Raw genomic sequence first — 18,358 nt, 5'->3', positions numbered from 1 at the left:
CATGTCATCATTTTTACTTACTATCTCAATTATCTGATTATTTTGACTCACCATGGGTATTTTTTTTTTTTTTTTAATATTTTAAATATTTTTATTTTTATTCTGAAATGGGCTTCCAAAAACTGTAGACATTCAAAGTTTGGTCAAATCTGTCTGCTGTAAGCAGGTTATCTCGACTACCAGAAGCCTCAAACATGTTGAAATCCATTTGAAACATACACTCAGTTAGGTGTGCATTCACAGTGTATGATCAGTGCTTGTTGCCCAGGTTGTGTATGCTGTCATGCTGTATTATGTGGGAGAAGAGGGGGCACCCAGGTTCAGCTTGAACTGTGATTGGTCATTTCACTGTGGAGGCTTTTGTTTTCTTATTTTGCAGATGAAGGAATGTGAACGTTGATTAGGATGTGTCCCACACAGCATGCTTTGTGAGATAAATATTTGACTTTTTATTTTAGGCAAGAAGTTGTGTTCTTTCTCAGTGTTTCCTTAGCTTGAATGATCAAACACAGTCCTCTTCCTGTTTTCAGACAATCTGTTTCTGTTCACTTTGTCTCATGCCACATGTTCTATGCATCTTAAAGCTGTAAGAGTTTGAGCCATTGCTCCTTCATGCCTTATGGGTTGTTAAAGACTTGAACCAGTGTTGTAGTACATTATAGTCTTTCAGAAATTTCACAGACAGTTGTCCTCAAATTGGTGACCATCATTAGAGTTTTAATTATTGATAATTAATCAGTTATTGTTTGAAAAGTGGTCTAAAGGGAATTTGAACAAGTGCTAGAAGCCAAAACACAACAAAAATATTTTTTCAGCTTTCGGCATGTGCTTTGCTGTTCCTCCTTTTACTTCTCTTTATTGTGTTTGAACTGGAACTGACTGGAGGTTTTGTATTATATTGTATATGGGGTATACAATCTTTGGGGAAAAAGGCACTTTACTATAACAAATGCTGCTCTTTAGCTGTGACGGGTTGTTGGTTGCATGAGATTGTTACAGAGTTATTTATAGCATGGCAGTGGGTTAAGAATGATGAAACCACCAGTGTGGTGTTGCTCTGATCTCAGTTTGTCTGTTGTTTGACCCATTTTGTCAATGTTTTCTTTTCTTTTTGGGTTTATAAAAAAAATACAACCTTAAATACACCAGTTGAGGTTTTGCTGAATAGTTGTGAAGAACTTTTGTTTTAGCATTGTGTAAAATAAATGGCTTTTACAAAGACGGTGAGAACAGTTTTGTTTTACTATGAATGAAGAAAGCACACATATTCACTGTCAGATACTTTATCATCAGGTTACTTTCAGCTGATGCTTAACTGAAGGAGTGTACATTGATGTGCTAAGTATCATGACTCCAAACATCAGATAACTTATCAGCTAAGTCACACAAGCACAAAGTCACTAATAAACAATTTCAAGTTAATTCTACAAATGAAGGTTTTTCTTTGTCAACTCTTTTGTCTTTTACATTAGTTTGTTTTACATTTGTCTGGATGGATAAACAGATGGAAAAATGGATTTAGGGATGAATGTCCATTTAAACATTTTAACACCAGAAGTTTTACCATTTTTGGTTCATTTCTGAACACGGGTAGAGATGCAGAGAATATTTTACTGCTCTGTATGAGTGGTGTCTTTAAAATGAGTGCTAAATGTTTTGATGAACACAACCATGCATGGTAACAGTCACACATGCTAACAGCCCCACATGCTAACAGCTATGCTAATAGCCACACATGCTAATAGCCAATTACTGTGGTTATTGCTTCCTGGTTGAGCAAAAGGTGTGTCTGAGGGGTGGGGCTTTTTAAATCTGAAAGCCAGCTCATCAGACCAAACCATGTGCTGCCAAGTCAGAGGGGGGGTCAGGCTTTTGTTAGTTTCTGCCTTGTATTAGTTGTAGCTGGCATCCATCTTGTTTTCCCCTTGTGTGTTATTTGGTTTGATTCGGTTACTATATATGTTCACTGCTGCCTCCACAACAGTTCCATGAAAGAGGCTCTTTATGGATTTATATGTATGTTGAAGATTTAATGAATTAATTGCATGAAATGTTTGAATGTTAATGTTTGGGTTTTACCAAAAGCAAGTTATGAATCAGTGTTTTTTTTTTTTTTTAATCTTTATTCAAAAGGTCAAAGGTCAACTTTACTGTGACATCATAATGTTCAGCTATCTATCAGTCACTGTACTCCTCAGGTAAAATGTCCTCGGACATCGCGAAGGGTGCGAGGGCCTGCACAATGCTGCTTGCAGCTTTAATTTCTTGTTTCATCTTGTTTTTGCATTGTTGTGTTTGTTGTGTTTTGTTCTGTCATTTTTGTCTTGTTTTGCTGATTTTTTCTTGCAACATCTTATGTGATTTTTGTCTTGTTACTTCATATTTGTCTTGTTGCATCTTTTACCTAAATTTTGTTTTATGTTTTATTATATAATTTTTGTCTTGCAATAGCTTTTATGTTGCTTTTGTCTTTTTACAAGTTTTACATTGTTTTTCGTCTTGTTACATCTTGTTATGTCTTTTAGTTTTTGTCTTGTTACATCTTTTTGCCTTGGCAAAACAAAAATAATTGATACTTCCCCTCAAATCCATTAAACCTAAAGTTATGAGCCTGTTTTGAAAATGTAAGGAGTAACATGTACAGATATTTGTGTTAAAATTTAGAGAGTAAAAGTAAAAAATTGTCAGAAACAGAAATACTCAAGTACAGATACCTGAAAAATCTAAATACAGTAATTAAGTATTTGGACTTTGGAATTCTGCAGACTTTTAAATTAACTGCAATTTACATTATGTGAATAAAAAATAAATTAATTTAAGGTGTAAAATATTACGAAATATTATAATTTCTTTATGCCGAAATAAATAGCTACATCTACGGATAAATCTAAACTAAATCTAAAATCTATCTATCTAAAATTTGCTTCGAAGAACTTAATTATTTTGCAGACAATGTAGGCAACATACAAATCAGCAGATCTTTAATTGAGTTTGGTGAGCGCTCTGCTCCGGGACTGTGAGGCACAGGTTTGTCCGCTGAGGGGAGTGTTGCCTTGGAGAGACAGGGAGGGTGGGTGCGTTCCCGCAGCAACAGGGAAGATGGCAGCTCTCACATCTCTCACCCAGGTAAAGATGCAGCGATTTACGACTCTACACTTCAACTTAAGGCTCAGATAATTATTAGCACACAGTATGCCTCATTCATGACAATGTATTTAAATTTTACTTTGAACAAAACACGAGCTTTCTTTGAAATGCAGTCAGAAATAAGGCAGGCAGCTAGTGGAATAAGGCCTGCTGCAGTACCGTTAGGTAGCGGGCTGGTTAGCCTCAGCTGTTATTAGCTCGTGTGCTAGCCGTGTAGCTATTTACCTACGATATAACATACTGTTAACTTATTAATTACTAATGTAAAGATAATAAGTACCATGGAGACTGTAAACAGAGCTGTGGACAAGCTGCTCTGTGCACACATGTGTATGAAAGCACAAGAAACTAGGTTAACGTTCAGTCCTGATGCTAGCAGACGTAAGCTAGCCTAGCCTGGATGCCAAGTAGTTACTGTGAGAGGATGGAGATAGCATGCTAGGCAGCAGGCTAACCTCAGCTAACCTGGGCTAAGCTTTCATTAATGATGCTGATGTGAGTTGGATCACTAGCCTTGGTCTTATAATAGTTACACTCGTGGTGTTATCGTTCACTGCTGGTCAAGTCAACGTTAAAGGCTGATGAGAAGCACCGTGTCTCGCCTGCTGCCAGTGCAGCTGGTAAATGATATCTGTGTTTTGTTGACTGTGAGCAGCGGGGCGAAATTAGCTTTAAACGAGTATTTGAATGAGCATCATTATTCTAAGCATAGCTAGCTACATACTTTGAAACAGTTACAGGTCACACAGGGCTTATTTCAGCTGGTTGAATTAACAGAGGCTTGTTATTACACTGCTTACATGTGCAATAATGTTCTCTGTCTGCCACAGTTGTCAAGTGGGAACCCTGTATATGAGAACTTGTACAGACAGGTAAGATGATTAGCCAAAATATTTCGCTATTAACTGACTGTAACTGTATCCTCAATATTATATTAGTTTGAGAGAGAGTTCATTATGAAAGAAAATTAAAGGGAAAACTCTGAACTTTTTATATGGATGTCCAGTTAGTGTTTATGGTAAATGTAGTCAGTTGAAGCAATAATTCCCTCAGTGCTGCTATATTGACAGAGAAAGCTGAGTTCTCCTTTTGCAAAATCTGTTGTTCTTCCTGCATCCAATGATGCCACATTGATGTCATGGTGTTAAAACCTCTGTAAACCCAAATCCACTATAGTCATCCAACCATGCAGTTTATGGTCTTATGTACATGATAGTAAGCACATAGAGTATTAAAGTCAGATTTAATCCAAATTCCAAATATTGTCATAGGTTTTTGTACACTTTCCTATATTTGGTTTGAATTGGGTGTGTTTGTGCTCAGAGATTTATTATGAAAATTTTGCAATTATTTCAACAAACCAAACATAAAAAAAATCCATGTCAGTTGCTATGTGGGTGCAACAAAACTTCTCTTTTCCCACTGCTGCAGCTGCTCTCTGAGTCTAAGCAACTCAACGTCATATCACTCCTTTAACACAGTGATTTAACCTGCTGCCAAAATCAATATTGGTTTAAGTGTATGCTGCATTTAGAACATTTTCTCCACTTACTTTGCTGTTAGAAAGCCTTTTACAATGACGAACTGAAGCCTCCATCTGTGCTCACTTCACAGCCATAAACCTCTACCAGAAAACAAAAAACAGTTATTTTCCCTCGCAGGACACACAGAGCTGCTGGTCTATCCTGCCTCAATCTGAAGCAACTAACATTTGTTCAGACCTGAACAAATGTGTTAAAACACTGAAGTCACACTGAAGTCAAATAGTAACACAAACTAACTAACAAACACAAACTCCTACAACCCCCGTGTCCTGTGAGGGGAAAAAGATGTTTCCATGTTTCTGTTCATGGAGTGTGGTGGGTTTAAAGAGAGCAGAGACGGTGGCTTCATTTCCCCGTTGGAAAATGCAGTCTGATGGCAAAGTTAAGCAACAAACATGTTCTGTATAATATAGTATACACTTAAGCTACTGTTTATTTTTTTAGCTGTTTCAGGATCATGTCTGGAAGGGAACCCGAGAGCTGTGAAATTCTAGTGAGATCTGCACATGTTGTTTCTTCATTATGCATGATGTACAACCTAATTGTATCTTGTAATGCGACCATGCTGTGGTTAAGATGTGGGTATGTTTAAGGGACAGAAAACACCTGGTTAGGCTGGAGATATTTGCATTGATTTCTGAGGACGTACACAACCAGTGCTCCAAGTATATCTCCGGCCTTAAGGTTAGGTGAAGATCATGGTTTGGGTTAAAATGATCACTCTTGCAAGATGTTTTGTGGGTTTGGGGATCCCTTCTAGACTCTACCATTTCAGCTTGAATTTCTAGTCCCTGAATAGCCAGCAGGTATGCTAGATGAGTATTTTTGTCACGTAGCACCATTCTCTGGCCTATAGAGTAATGGCTATTGGCTAGGATGGTGATACACAGCAACATGGGCTTCAGAACTTGCAAGCAAAGCATTGTAGTACATGTAGACACTGTCAGCATGGGGCAGGAGAACTCAGCTTCCTTGGTCACAATTTATTGCTTCAATTGACTAAATTTAGCATAAACACTGACTTGACAGCCACATGAAAGTTGCTGGATCTTCCCTTTAAAATGTTAACATGCCACAACACACTCAGACTGTGACCTGTGTGTGTGCTCCAAGGTGGATCCTGGGAATACAGGGAGAGTAGGACCAACAGAAGCTGCTTTGTTCTTAAAAAAGTCTGGACTCCCTGACATTACATTGGGAAAGGTAAGTAGTGACAATGTTGCATGGTTTGTTTTGTGTGTAGTGGCTGATGGTGTAAGTGTGACTTCACACACAGCTGGAGAGGTGTGTATTTTTCATATAGCACTTGGCTGAAGGCTTCTGGTCTGTGCTTATGTCAGCCTGTGTCTGCTGGCAGCACTGTTGAAAACTGTCCAAAGTGACAGTGTAAAAAGTGACAACACCAATAAGTGCCAGTTATCTGCACTATACGAAATGTAGTAATCAGCACCAGTACTCGTGATTCTTGATACCAAGTTAAAAGACAAAAACAAGAACCAGTCTTCATTGTTTCTCTTTGCCACCTGAAACAAAAGCTCCTCTGAGCTTCTAGGACAAAAGACTGAGGGGGAGATTTACTGAGCCTGCCACCAATCACTGTCAGGAGAGCATATTGCGATGTCTGGGAAGTAATACAAAAGAGATTTCTGCTCAGACAGAAAGTCTGTTGCTTTTTTCCTCTCATTCTCTCCCTCTTTTTTCCTTCATATTTTAACAAAAAAGTAGTTTTTAGCCTGGTGTCCGGCTGCACAATATAGTAAAAGATTCTAAGTTTCGAGATTTAACCGATATTGTCAGGCCTTGAGCAGCAGCCAGCTGAGCTGACAGAGCACACTGGAGGCACTGCTGTGTGCATGCAGTCTGTCTGGGAGTCATTAATACTTACTGACCGCTGCTTTGTCACTTGACACACAATTCACAGTTCTGTAGTCAGTACCCCTGACCAAGATGCTGGGTTAGAACTGGAGTTGGCCCACTGCTGCTCCTAGTTCTAGGATGGGTTAAATGCAGAGACTGAATTTCACTGTACCTTGTACTCATGGTAATTGTATATGTGACATTGAACTAGTTTTGGGCCGATGGCTGATGCCATCACCCGTCAAGTTGCCTGACAGTCATCGACCGTTGAGTCTTCCACCATGATAACATTGTGATTTACATAAAACCCGCCCCCACATAGCTTCTTGCACCTGATTTACTAAAGGAAAAACAACTTATTTAATCACAGTGTTTACTTCCCAGTGAAAGCATGTTTTAGTTAAGGTATAAAAAAGTAATTATCTTTTGATTGTATTTATTTTTTAATTCAATTTTTGGCTTTATTTCTGAAACACAGAATAGAAATACAACAATATCGTGGTTCATCGTGATGGTAACGTTGACCTTTACTATTAAAAAGCCTTGAATTCATTTTGTTAAGAATGTTTTAGTCTTGTTTTCAGTTATGAGAAATCACACTGATCCACAGGCTGTAACATTTCATATTTAAATATAACAATAAAGAGAGCCTGCACATTTTTGTCAGTGCATGTTCCAGGACACCCTGCTATTCCATAATAACCATTTTTGTTTGCTGATTGATACTTTGAGTCGTGTTGTGTGTGATTACTCAGATTTGAGTGTTTATGTTGACTTATCTGTGTGAATAATCAGAGCAGACCTTCAGGCGTGTTTCCAGAGTGTGTTGGCAGGTAGAAGCAGCAGCTCGCCTCCTCTCTTCCGCCAATGCTGTTGTGTTTGTTGTGTCACTTGACATGTTGATATGCAGCTTTAGTCATTCAGCTTCACTTTGTCCTTAAACTGTGAAAACTTACGCAGCAGTAGACCTTGGATTGAACTGGAGGAAGGTGCTGTCTGAATGTGTCCTCATGCTCTCTCCTTGTTTTGCATTCCAGTCTGGTGTGCACATGCTTGTAAACTGAGGGATCTACTGTGCTGTTTCAGTTGTATTACCTGCTCTGGACAGACCTACACAGCATATTAGGCCAGTTATCAGAGTTCAACATGAATGTGTTTTTTTCACTTTTCTGGTCTTTCACTTTGGTCAGAAGTCTGCTTTCGCAAAGTCAGTTTTTTCTTGTCTTTGTACAGATTGTTTTATTAGCAGGTATTAAATAAAAACAAAGACTAAAGTTGATTGTTATATGTAATCTAGTGTTGCAGTATCTATACAATATCAGAAAATCGTGAAAAAAGTCCATCCCAGGTTTTTGGTCAAAGGTGACACCTTTAAATGTCTTGTTTTGTTAGTCTAAAACCCAAAGATCTTCATTTTAATAAGATGATAAAAGAAGAAAGAAGAAGAAATGTGTAAAATTTGCAAGGTTGCAAACAGTATTTTCTTCCCCTTTGTAAGAAAAATAAGTTAATGATTGATTGATTGATAATCAAAATAATGTAATTGTTTCACACCACTTGCCTGGTTGGGCAAGTGGGTTCCTAGATTTATTTGCCCAACATGGTATTTTACTTTGCCAATTTGATTTGCATTGTGATTCTTGCATATTGTGATTTTGTCAGCTTGAAATAGGAAAAAGTTGAAACATGCTCTTTGAGAGACTATTCAAATTTTCAGTGATAATGCGCATTACATGTCAGTCAGTTTTTGAGTTGCATTTCAGTAGCTCATTACTATAAGTTAAACAATAGTAGTAGTAAATAAAGTACTTTTTGAAGCAGACGGTTGCTGCTAATAAATAAAATAAGATGTTAAGCTATAATGGAATAGAGCCCCTGAGAACTACACACAGCACAATGTGAGCATTTTAATTAACATCATGCACATTTGAAATTGAACTTAAACTGTCCTTTCAAAACCCTGGACTTGACTGCATGTAAAATTGAAAATAAAATGTACAATATAATAAATAAAAAGTCTACTATTCGAAGTAAAGTGTTAGATTTAGCTGATCCTTCTCATCAAGTCGTGAACAATAAATAGAATATAAAATATAGATATATGTGCTGCCCTCACCTGGTATGCAGTGTCTCTTCCAGTTAGTGGCTATGTTTTGACTTTTGACCCTTTGAGGTTGCTGTAGCTGATCAGTGTTGAAGCCAGAGCAGCAGATTGAGGTAACAATGACAATAGGTCACATTTCAAACATTATATAACCTCCTAGTCCTACTCATGCTGGATTTTTGGGGCAGATGGTAATATTAGGGTGTAAAAAAATTCTGAAATTGATATATTGACTGATATTCTTTAATCATAAATGGAGTCCAGAGTGACATCTGTGCACTAAAACAGCAAATTTTCACTGGTACTTTTAATAAGTTTGAACAACTATAAATAAAAACATGAAGAGAACTTGAACAAAGAAAATGGATCAAATATGGTAAAAATGCTGCTTCTAAAAATAAATATAATTAGAGGAATCTGCTTTATTTTCTGAAAATAAATAAATGAATAAATCGGACACTCAGACATAAATCGTATACAGAGATGCAGACCAATATAGCTGTGTTAGGGCAATATTGGGCTGATAATATTGGCTGACCGATCTATTTGTCTGGCTCTAATAACATTAAATATAGCTTTGAACCTCCTCCGTCACTCAAATATTAGATTTATAAAGTTCTCCTGCCAGGGACAGGACCAACAGTGTATTTAAGCTCTTAAACTGTGTGAAGGCTGATATGCAACTTTCCCAGTAACACCCAGGGAACATTATTAAACATTTACTAATGTATATACAAGCAAAAAACTATTTATTTTCATTGTGAAATAGAAAAAGATTGAAGGGCCACCCAGCACCCTATCTGGGGCCAGATTTGGCTTCAAGTTTCATATCAGTGCACCAATAGATGTTAATGGAGCTGCGGTGCTTATTGTAGTCAGCTGAGTGTAGCTGGTCCATATTGAACTGACTAACAAAACTCAGCTGTACCTGAAGGTGACTGTGATCACTCACCGTCACCACTGCTAAATCGGATCCACACGTCCCACCATCAGTTTACTTACAGGATGATGAAGTGTGAAACCTTTATTGTGTGATGCAGCTCCTCTGCTCTTTGAAGGTCAGTGTCATCAAACCCCCTCTACGCTAATGGTGTCATTCCTGTTTGAAACTAACGCCTCTGCAGTGCATCCAGCAGCAGCCGTCCTTTGATTCTCACCGTGTGTGTTGCTGCTGTACATAGTTATGATAGAAATATGTCCATATGATGCAATATTATCAAAGCATGACACATTTAAATCACTTTAGGATTTATATTGGTGTTTAGAGGTGTAAGAAAATATCAATTCATCACAATATTATGTTTTAAATTTAAATGTAATGAAACTAGACAGACCAAATGCCCTGTCTCACAGCATTAGTGAAAGAGAAGAGTAAGTTGTGCATCCACCTTGTGATTTGGAGCCACTCCAATTTTTATTGGGTCCTTCCTTGGCCCATGCTCAACTCTTCCAGCAAGTTTCATGAAAATCAGGCCAAAAGTTTTTCCATAATCCTGCTGGCAAACAGACAAACACCACTGATATTACACATATCAAACATTTGCTGTTATGCATACATACATGATATCTGATGAATTCTTTGCTAAGCCTCTGTGTAATAGTTTTGAAATCGGTATTGTAGGTCTGCAACCCATGATTAAAACAGCAGAAAACAATGTAAAATGCCAATCACATTATCCAAGAGCCAGTATGACATCATCAGATGTCTTGTTTTGTATGACTAACAGTGCAAAACCTCCAAAAATAAAATTCTCCCAAAAGTTAAACAGTTAATCACTCATTAAAACAGTTTTCTCCATGGTTGAGTTTCAGTTTTCCTGTCTTTTTTTTCATTTCTTCCTCTTAGTGAACATTACTGCTTCCATAAATATCTGTTTCTGCCTCTGCAGTCATCAAAGTGTATCACATTACCTCTGTGCTACTGTGGAGATACACACAGTGTTGTACATCACCAGCAGCAGTCACACACTAAACAGGAAAGCTTTCAGACAAGAGTCACTTGCATTGATGCTTATTATTTCTTCCTGCTGTCTTCCTGCTTTGTTGAACAAGTGTAAATGTGAGAGTGCCTGAGCATTGTCTGTCAGTGCCTTTAAACAATATTTGCTGACTAGGGCTGTAACTAACAATTATTTTCATTATCACTTAATCTGTCAATCATTTTCTCGATTGATTATTCCTGTTACGATCTTGTCAGTTGATGTATGTCCTCGTGCTCCGCATGTTCGGACCTATTTTTCATGTTTTTCCCGTAATGATTATTTTCATTTCATTGATCAATCTGCCATTAGTTGTTGGCCGTGGTGGCTGGTGAATTTTTCTCCAGTGGGGGATGTAGTGGAAATTCTGAAGAATGGTTCACTCAGACACTGAAGAAGAGTTCGGGAGTCCCAGATGACTTACACAGGAGTATTTAATGAAGCTCGATCGAGGAGAATTCAGATTAGCAATACACTGAGAATATTGTGACTGCCAACCCAATTCTGAAGGCTACTTCTCGAGTGAAGGTATTTAACTGTCCCCTGACATTCCCTGGAATTTGGCACGCTACCTTGTATGGGCCTGATGTGTCTATCTATGTGTACACAAATTCTATTGGGCATAAGTGAAAAACAAGAAGCTATGCATACCTCTTTGCTCTAAATCACTGTATCTGTCAGCCTCACTCATATATTGTGCCTTGCTAGAGAGTGTGGAGACTGTCTGCCCAATAAGCCATAACCTTGGGATCTCAAGAGAAAGTATCTGGGGGATGCACTACTCTCCTACTTGTGCAGCTGTGGACTGTAGTTGTGCAGAGTGACCAACTACTAGTGTGCCTGTTCAGGTTAGATGACCTATGACTGGACCCTTCACGACTGCATTGTTACCCATATAAAGAGAGACTCAGGGAACAATCTAAGAGCTAGCGAGGCAAGTGAGGCAAATTCCACAACAGGGGATGTAGCAAAAATCAGGCAAACATCTTAAGGTATCTCACCAGTGTATTTTAATGTACGAAAAGGTCCTTTATTTGTACTTGCAGGACTAAATGAACATGTTTAATAACCTAATGGAACTTACTTAGTTAAGGTAAGTTAAGGTACTTTAATTTGTGCAAATCTTTTATAATAATTATAGTTTATTTTACAATTTATGCTGAAAGACTAAAGTAAGTAAAATACTCAATAGGTATGAAAGAAATCTGATACCACAAACCTTCAGACAATGAAAGAAAATTATAATCACACTAAAACCTATTAGAAAATAACAAGGTTTAAGAATAAATAAATAAATTAATTAAAAATTGCCATCTTGTGGCTTAAAACATACTTTTGCATGTTAATTCTCCCTGAAAGATTTACATTGCTGAGAGACTCTGTGGTTAAATGTCTTTGACAGGTTTGTATAAAGTACCTACTTTAAGGTGTGTCACCCATTTTTCTGCACAAAACAGCAACTATTTAAAAGTTTGTAAAAGACCAAAACCACACATTCAGCTTCTTACATGTCCAGTGGGAGAATGTAACTAAGTACATTTACTCAAGTACTTTACCTAAGTCTAATTTCAAATTACATCCATATTATATTTCTTTATAGTTCTACTTAACTTTTTTACTCCACTACATTTACCTGACAGGTATAGTTACTAGTCATTGACAGGCTGCATTTTACGGCATAGTGGTTACTTTTACTTTTCATACTGATAACAGCTGAAAATGTTTACATACTTTTACTTTTACTGTATTTATAATCAGATGTAGATCGAGCCAGTTGCTCTCTGCTGCCACCCAGAGGTTGACGATGTGTAAACCAGCAGCATTCAGATGAATGATGAGGGTGCAGGTTCTGTGCGCCCCACCAAATTCCTATCTCTTGTATTGAGAGGATCCAACTGCACATGTACAACTTATAGCGAGAGTAAATGGGCCAAAAAATTGGACTTCAAGCCGGAAACACGTGACCTATCCTTAACTTTGGACATTGTAAAACGTTTTTAACAGCACATTTTAGTGCAGATTATACATTTTACTCATTAACTACACAACATTATTGCTGCTCATTCAAAGAAATATACACTATACAGTTTCAAGTAATTAAGTCTTCTTCACTGAAGTTTTAAGATGTGGGGAGAGGTGGGGCGGCGCCCTAGTGCCCTCTATTGACCAGCTGCCACTGGTTGTTGGTCTAAAAATGTTGCAAAATGGTGAAAAATGTTGATCAGTGTTTCCCAAAGTCCAAGATGGCACCTAAAATGTCTTGCTGTTAGAGGAAGGAATAAAGAAACCTGAAAACATTCGCATTTAGGAAGCTGAAATTATTTTTTCCTTTCCTTTTTTCCTTAAAAAATTCAAACCGATTAATCAATTATCAAAATAGTTTTGTGATTAAGTCAATATTCAATTCATAATCGATTACTCACTGCAGCTCCACATTTTACCTTTGTATTTTCTGCCATATCTGTAAATAATTTAAAGACAAATTGATGATCATTACAGACACTAAATAGAGCTGCAATGATGAATTGATTAATTGATTCTCTGATTTCACTGCGTTTCTCAAATGTGACTTTTCTGGTTTCTTAGGTCTTCTCTGACAGTAAACTGAATATTTTTGGGTTGTGGAAGAAGATATTTGGGTGGGCTGGTAGCTCAGTTGGTAGAGCGTTCGCCCGATGTACTGAGGCTGTGAGTCCTCTCCACTGGGTGTGGGTTCAACTCCTGCATGCAGCCCTTTGCTGCACGTCATTCCCCCCACTCTCTCTCCCCCTTGTCTGTCCTCACATAGGCATCCTATATGAATAAAGGCATAAAAAAGCCCCAAAAACATATACAAAAAACCCAAAGACATCTGAGGACGTCACCTTGAACTTTGGGAAACACTGATCAACAATTTTCAGCAGTTGATGGATCAAACAACTCATTGATTAATTGAGGAAATAATAAACAGATGAATCGATTTTCAAAATAATTATTACTTGCAGCCCAACTTGTAAAACATACTTGTTAAAAACAGACATTGCTGAAACTCTCATTAATCCATCTTTTCTCTGAAGGAAACCTTCAAATAATACATGCAGACATACAGGAAAAGGTTGAAACTAAGTAGCTCCATTAGCCAAGCCAGCAGAATGACATTTTGCTATCACACACCCACACACACATACACAAGCACACACTGGTAAGTGATGCTCCTGTTCTGGGAGTATGACAGTATTAGTGTATTTGGGGGACTTTTTTCTAGAGTGTTTGTTGAAGAGGCCCACCTGCTCTCTGCTGCTGTTATGTGCTTTTGGCTGTTCAAAGCTGCCTGCAGAGAATGCACTGAAGGGAAAAACCACATTGGCTCATACTTAAAGGCATTTGCCACGTGTCATCAGTTTCATTTTTGGTCATAATATGTCCTTTTCAGAAGTGCTTTGCAGAGCTAGAATCATCAGACCTCCTGGGATGATGCTATCAGTATATAATGTGTAGTGTTTCTGTTTTTTGCTGGAAGGATGTGAATTCAATCACTGTTTTCTCATGGTTGCCATGGATGCTAGAATTTCTTGAAAGCACTTGAATTTTAATGTGCTGCTTTCAAGGCTTGAAAAGTGCTCGAATTTTGGATAAAGTGCTTTAAATTGAAATTGTGTTATTCTCATGATACATTGCCTTCTAACTGAGCTGTGGTATTTTTATTTGGCAAAGCCAGATGATGCTTACAATGAATTGATTAGTTTGTCACCCTTTTGTAGAATGTTATCACGAAACAGAGTCTTTTTTTTGTTGTTTATAGCACAATAACATCAGATTTAATGTGAGAAATTAGCGAGGTAATCAGCTTGAGTATACAGAATGTATTAGAGCTGGGAGATCTGATCCAATATGGAGTAATTAATTTATCACCGATCCACATACCAATCCAGATTACACTGTAGTTCTTATTAATTATACTCAGAATATGTAACAATGCAATTTTAATTCCATAGCCAAAATTCTGCATCACAGTTTCATTTATTAATTAGTAATTAACCTGTTCTACAAAGATATTCAGTTGTCCCCATATGTTTTTGTTTCCAAGAGTTAAAGGTGGAGCAGACAGTCTGCAACTGAGTGATGTAGTAACAGTCCTCATCATGTCCTTATTCTGGAGGTATTTCATTCTCGAAAAACAAAAGAACACAGGAAAGCAGATATTGGAATCGCATTGGAACTGAAAGAAAGTGGATCGGTGCATCTCTAGTATGTTTAGAAATATGTAATTTACCACCAATGTAAGGTGCTAGAAATGCATGCAAATGCACCTGGAGAAGTGCTTGAATTTGACTTAGGAAAAGATGGAGGAACCCTGGGCCTCTGGTATGAACAGATTTGTTCTTAAGCGGTGTATATGAGTGATTGAGGAGAACTTGTCTTCTTTACCAATTTTTTCATATAACAAATTTTGCAAGATCCAGATCTGTCTTAGGAGTCATGCGCAGTCAGCCTGCTGTTATCCAAACACACGTTTTTCACTAATGTGACTGTATTTGAAATCTAATAAAAAAATAAAATAAAAATAATATGCTTGTAAATTAGCACAAAAAGCCTATCATCGATAATTTAAGGATGCAGTTTTATAAAGTTCCTCTTTTTACTCTTCGATGTCATTTTCATGAATGAACACTTCCTGACATATGGAGCAGGAAGCGCAGCCTGATATGGTATTATTGGGGTGTTAATTATGTTACTTTACAAGTCTCATGCATGTACACTCATACGCACGGGTGGATCATTTACGCAGGTATCCCAAGTATAATATAAGCAAAGAATTTGTTCAATGAACAAATTAGACCTTGACTACATTATTTGTTCTCACAGGTTTGCCAGCAGAAATCCAAATACACACCTCCAGCATTTTAATAATAAATGGCCAAATGCAATGACATATTTTGACATATTTAGCATGTTATAAGATATAAGTGTACATAAGGGCACAAGGTTAGAACTTGGGACATGATTTTTTTCACTGTGTCTTTAATTCTGTGCATTTGTGTCTTGTGTTTCAGATCTGGGATTTGGCTGATCCGGATGGCAAAGGCTATCTGGACAAACAAGTAAGTAGCAGATATTTGTATTCAATTTTTTCTTGACCTTTATTAAACCTCTTTAAATAACAAACAGACATAAAGGTAGGGAACAGATCACATCTCATTCACTGCTTTGATGTGCTGAATGTATCTCACATAGAAAAGTGAAAATCACAGTGGATGCTTTTACAGTGGTTTTGACCCAAAAGAAAAAATACTTGATGACAGCTAATGTCACAGTGAAACCAGATCTCTACAAGATGATCCCAGTTGTAATAATGTCTTAAAATCAGCTAATGATGATAATAATAAATACTAATGATAATATGTATAGAGCTGCAACAACTGAGTACAATAATCCTGTGCAAGAACTGGACAGTGCAAAAACTCTATGTGCAATAATTCAACTTGTGGAGTAACTCTCTATTGTTTGCAGTGCATATAGCTTATATCTCTATTTATGTTTAGCCTGATAAATAAAAATATGTTTTTTATACCATGATTTACATTTGTGTACATAATTCTTACATTTTTTTACACACCTGCTTTAGGTGTTCTTATAATTGCTCTATGCTATATTTTTTTCTATTCTTGAAAGGGAGCATCTGTAACTTGTACACCCCCTGGTTATCATTGATGTTTTTTGATTCAGTCAATCAAAAAAAAAAAATAGTTGTCAACTACTTTTACACAATTTGTCAATGAATCAGTTAGTTGATCGAAAGACAATTAGTCGCATAGTATTTTGATAATCAATTAATGGGCCCAGTCATTTTTTCAAGCTAAAATGACATATTTGCTGGTTCCAACATCTTAAATGTGAGGATTTGCTGCTTTTCTTGATCATTTATGGCAGTAAATGAAGAGTCTTTGGGTGTTGGACTGTTAGTTGGACAAAATAAGTGGTTATGAAGATGCCACTTTGGGCTCTAGGAAATTGTGATACGCATTTTCCACAATGTTTTGACATTTTTATTGAACAAATGATGAATCAGGTTATTGTTTGCAGCCCTAATTATGTATGACAAGAATTGTATGTCCTTGGGTGGGGCTGCCTCAGTGTTATCTCAGGAGGATTGAGATTGAGACAGACTTGCTGAGTAAGACTCTGCTTTCTCTCTCAGGGGTTTTACGTAGCTCTGCGGCTGGTGGCCTGCGCTCAGAGCGGACAGGAAGTCAGTCTGTCCAGCCTCAACCTCACAGTCCCTCCCCCTAAGTTTGTGAGTATGACCTCATCATTAAAGCTCAAATCCACATCTTCTTCGTATAAAACAAACTGCAACAGCTTTTTTCAGAATAATGGCATTTATGATTTTAATATCCAAGTTGCAGATATGCATTCATTCTGGAAATAAAACATTTCTGTCATTTTCATGTTCATGTTATCAAATCTTTTTTCAGAAGCTCAGTATGAGAGAAGATGTGTGATGTTTCTGACAGCTATCTTTGTCTGATTTCAGAAGGACACCAGCAGTCCGTCTCTAAGCAGCACAGCTTCTGCCTCCGGAGAATTACACTGGGCTGTCAGGGTGTGTTCAATCACACACACACACTCACACACACACACACACACACACACACACACACACACACACAGTAGAATGAAGCAGCCATTATAGAAGTATTTGTCATCTACCCAGAAAGAAAAAGGAGAATAAATTCAATGTCTCAATGTCCCAAAGACCATTTTAACAAATACTGACTGGATATTTCCAGATAAGATCAATCATAAACATCCATTATTTAATCAGATATGCAGAGTTCTTACGAGGGCTGGAAATTCTTGAAAATGCTTGAATTTTAATGTAGTATTTTCAAGGTTTGAAAGATGCTTGGATAATTGGATTAGGTGCTTGAAACTGATTAGAAATATAATTGCATTGCTTTCAAAATAAATTACTCTCTTTTTAGATTAACACCGTACGAAAAGGGAGAGAAAACTAAACATTTCCAGACAGCTTATCACAATAGATTGTTGAACTCTTAAGTTTTGAAAAAGTTTTACTACTGCTTATCTTTTGTTGAGATAATTTAACATTTCTGGCATTTCCATTCCCAGCGGACAGCACTGACAACTGTATTTGTACAATGTCCTGCTCACTACATCAAATATTTAACATAATATTGATATTGGCATCTGCCTCAAAAATCCAGCATAATTTGGGCTGTAGCCTTTTTGTGTAGCAAAGCATTGTGTTTGTGAATCAACATGAGCTTAGAGAAAAGCCAATTAAACCATTCAGATTTCCAGATGAGGCTGTTCAGATAATCAGTGTATGTTTTCCTGTGCAGCCCGAGGAGAAAAGTAAGTTTGATGGCATTTTTGAAAGTTTGGCTCCGGTCAACGGCCTGCTGTCAGGAGAGAAGGTCAAACCAGTCCTAATCAACTCCAAGCTACCTCTGGATGTCCTTGGGAAGGTATCGACTTCAAATTTTGATTTCTCATATTCAGTCTTAATTAAATTAGACTTGTAGGTTCTGTGATTGAAGATGAAAGTACTCGAGCCACAACCTACATGTGTTTTCCCACAAATATCAAGTAGCATGAACGTCAGGGTGGCTGGTAGATCTATTGTTAACAGGTTAAATATTAAGCAGTTGTCACAGAACATACTTTCTTCCTGAGTGGATTTATGAAATAGAATCTGTAAAAGTGTAGTTACTCCTTGAATT

The 18,358-nt window shown here is 37.3% G+C and overlaps 1 protein-coding gene across 5 annotated transcripts in view; it reads left to right on the top strand.

Moving 5' to 3' along the window:
• The first annotated feature begins 3,041 nt into the window (after positions 1-3,041).
• Positions 3,042-18,358, top strand: part of LOC146323456 (epidermal growth factor receptor substrate 15-like 1) — a 66,306-nt gene continuing 50,989 nt past the window's right edge. For all 5 annotated transcript variants that reach the window (XM_084722430.1, XM_084722427.1, XM_084722426.1 and 2 more), the window contains exons 1-7: positions 3,042-3,126; positions 3,978-4,019; positions 5,805-5,894; positions 15,665-15,712; positions 16,810-16,905; positions 17,146-17,214; positions 17,978-18,103. In XM_084722430.1, coding sequence (XP_084578556.1) covers positions 3,100-3,126; positions 3,978-4,019; positions 5,805-5,894; positions 15,665-15,712; positions 16,810-16,905; positions 17,146-17,214; positions 17,978-18,103 — 498 coding nt within the window. In that variant the 5' untranslated portion in view covers positions 3,042-3,099. The remainder of the gene's footprint in view (positions 3,127-3,977; positions 4,020-5,804; positions 5,895-15,664; positions 15,713-16,809; positions 16,906-17,145; positions 17,215-17,977; positions 18,104-18,358) is intronic.

Source organism: Lutjanus erythropterus, chromosome 7, assembly GCF_056507025.1.
Source record: "Lutjanus erythropterus isolate fLutEry1 chromosome 7, fLutEry1.hap2, whole genome shotgun sequence".
Lineage (NCBI taxonomy): Eukaryota > Metazoa > Chordata > Actinopteri > Lutjaniformes > Lutjanidae > Lutjanus > Lutjanus erythropterus.
The sequence above is the reverse complement of the archived record's forward strand: the minus strand, read 5'-3'. Positions and strand labels throughout refer to the sequence as shown.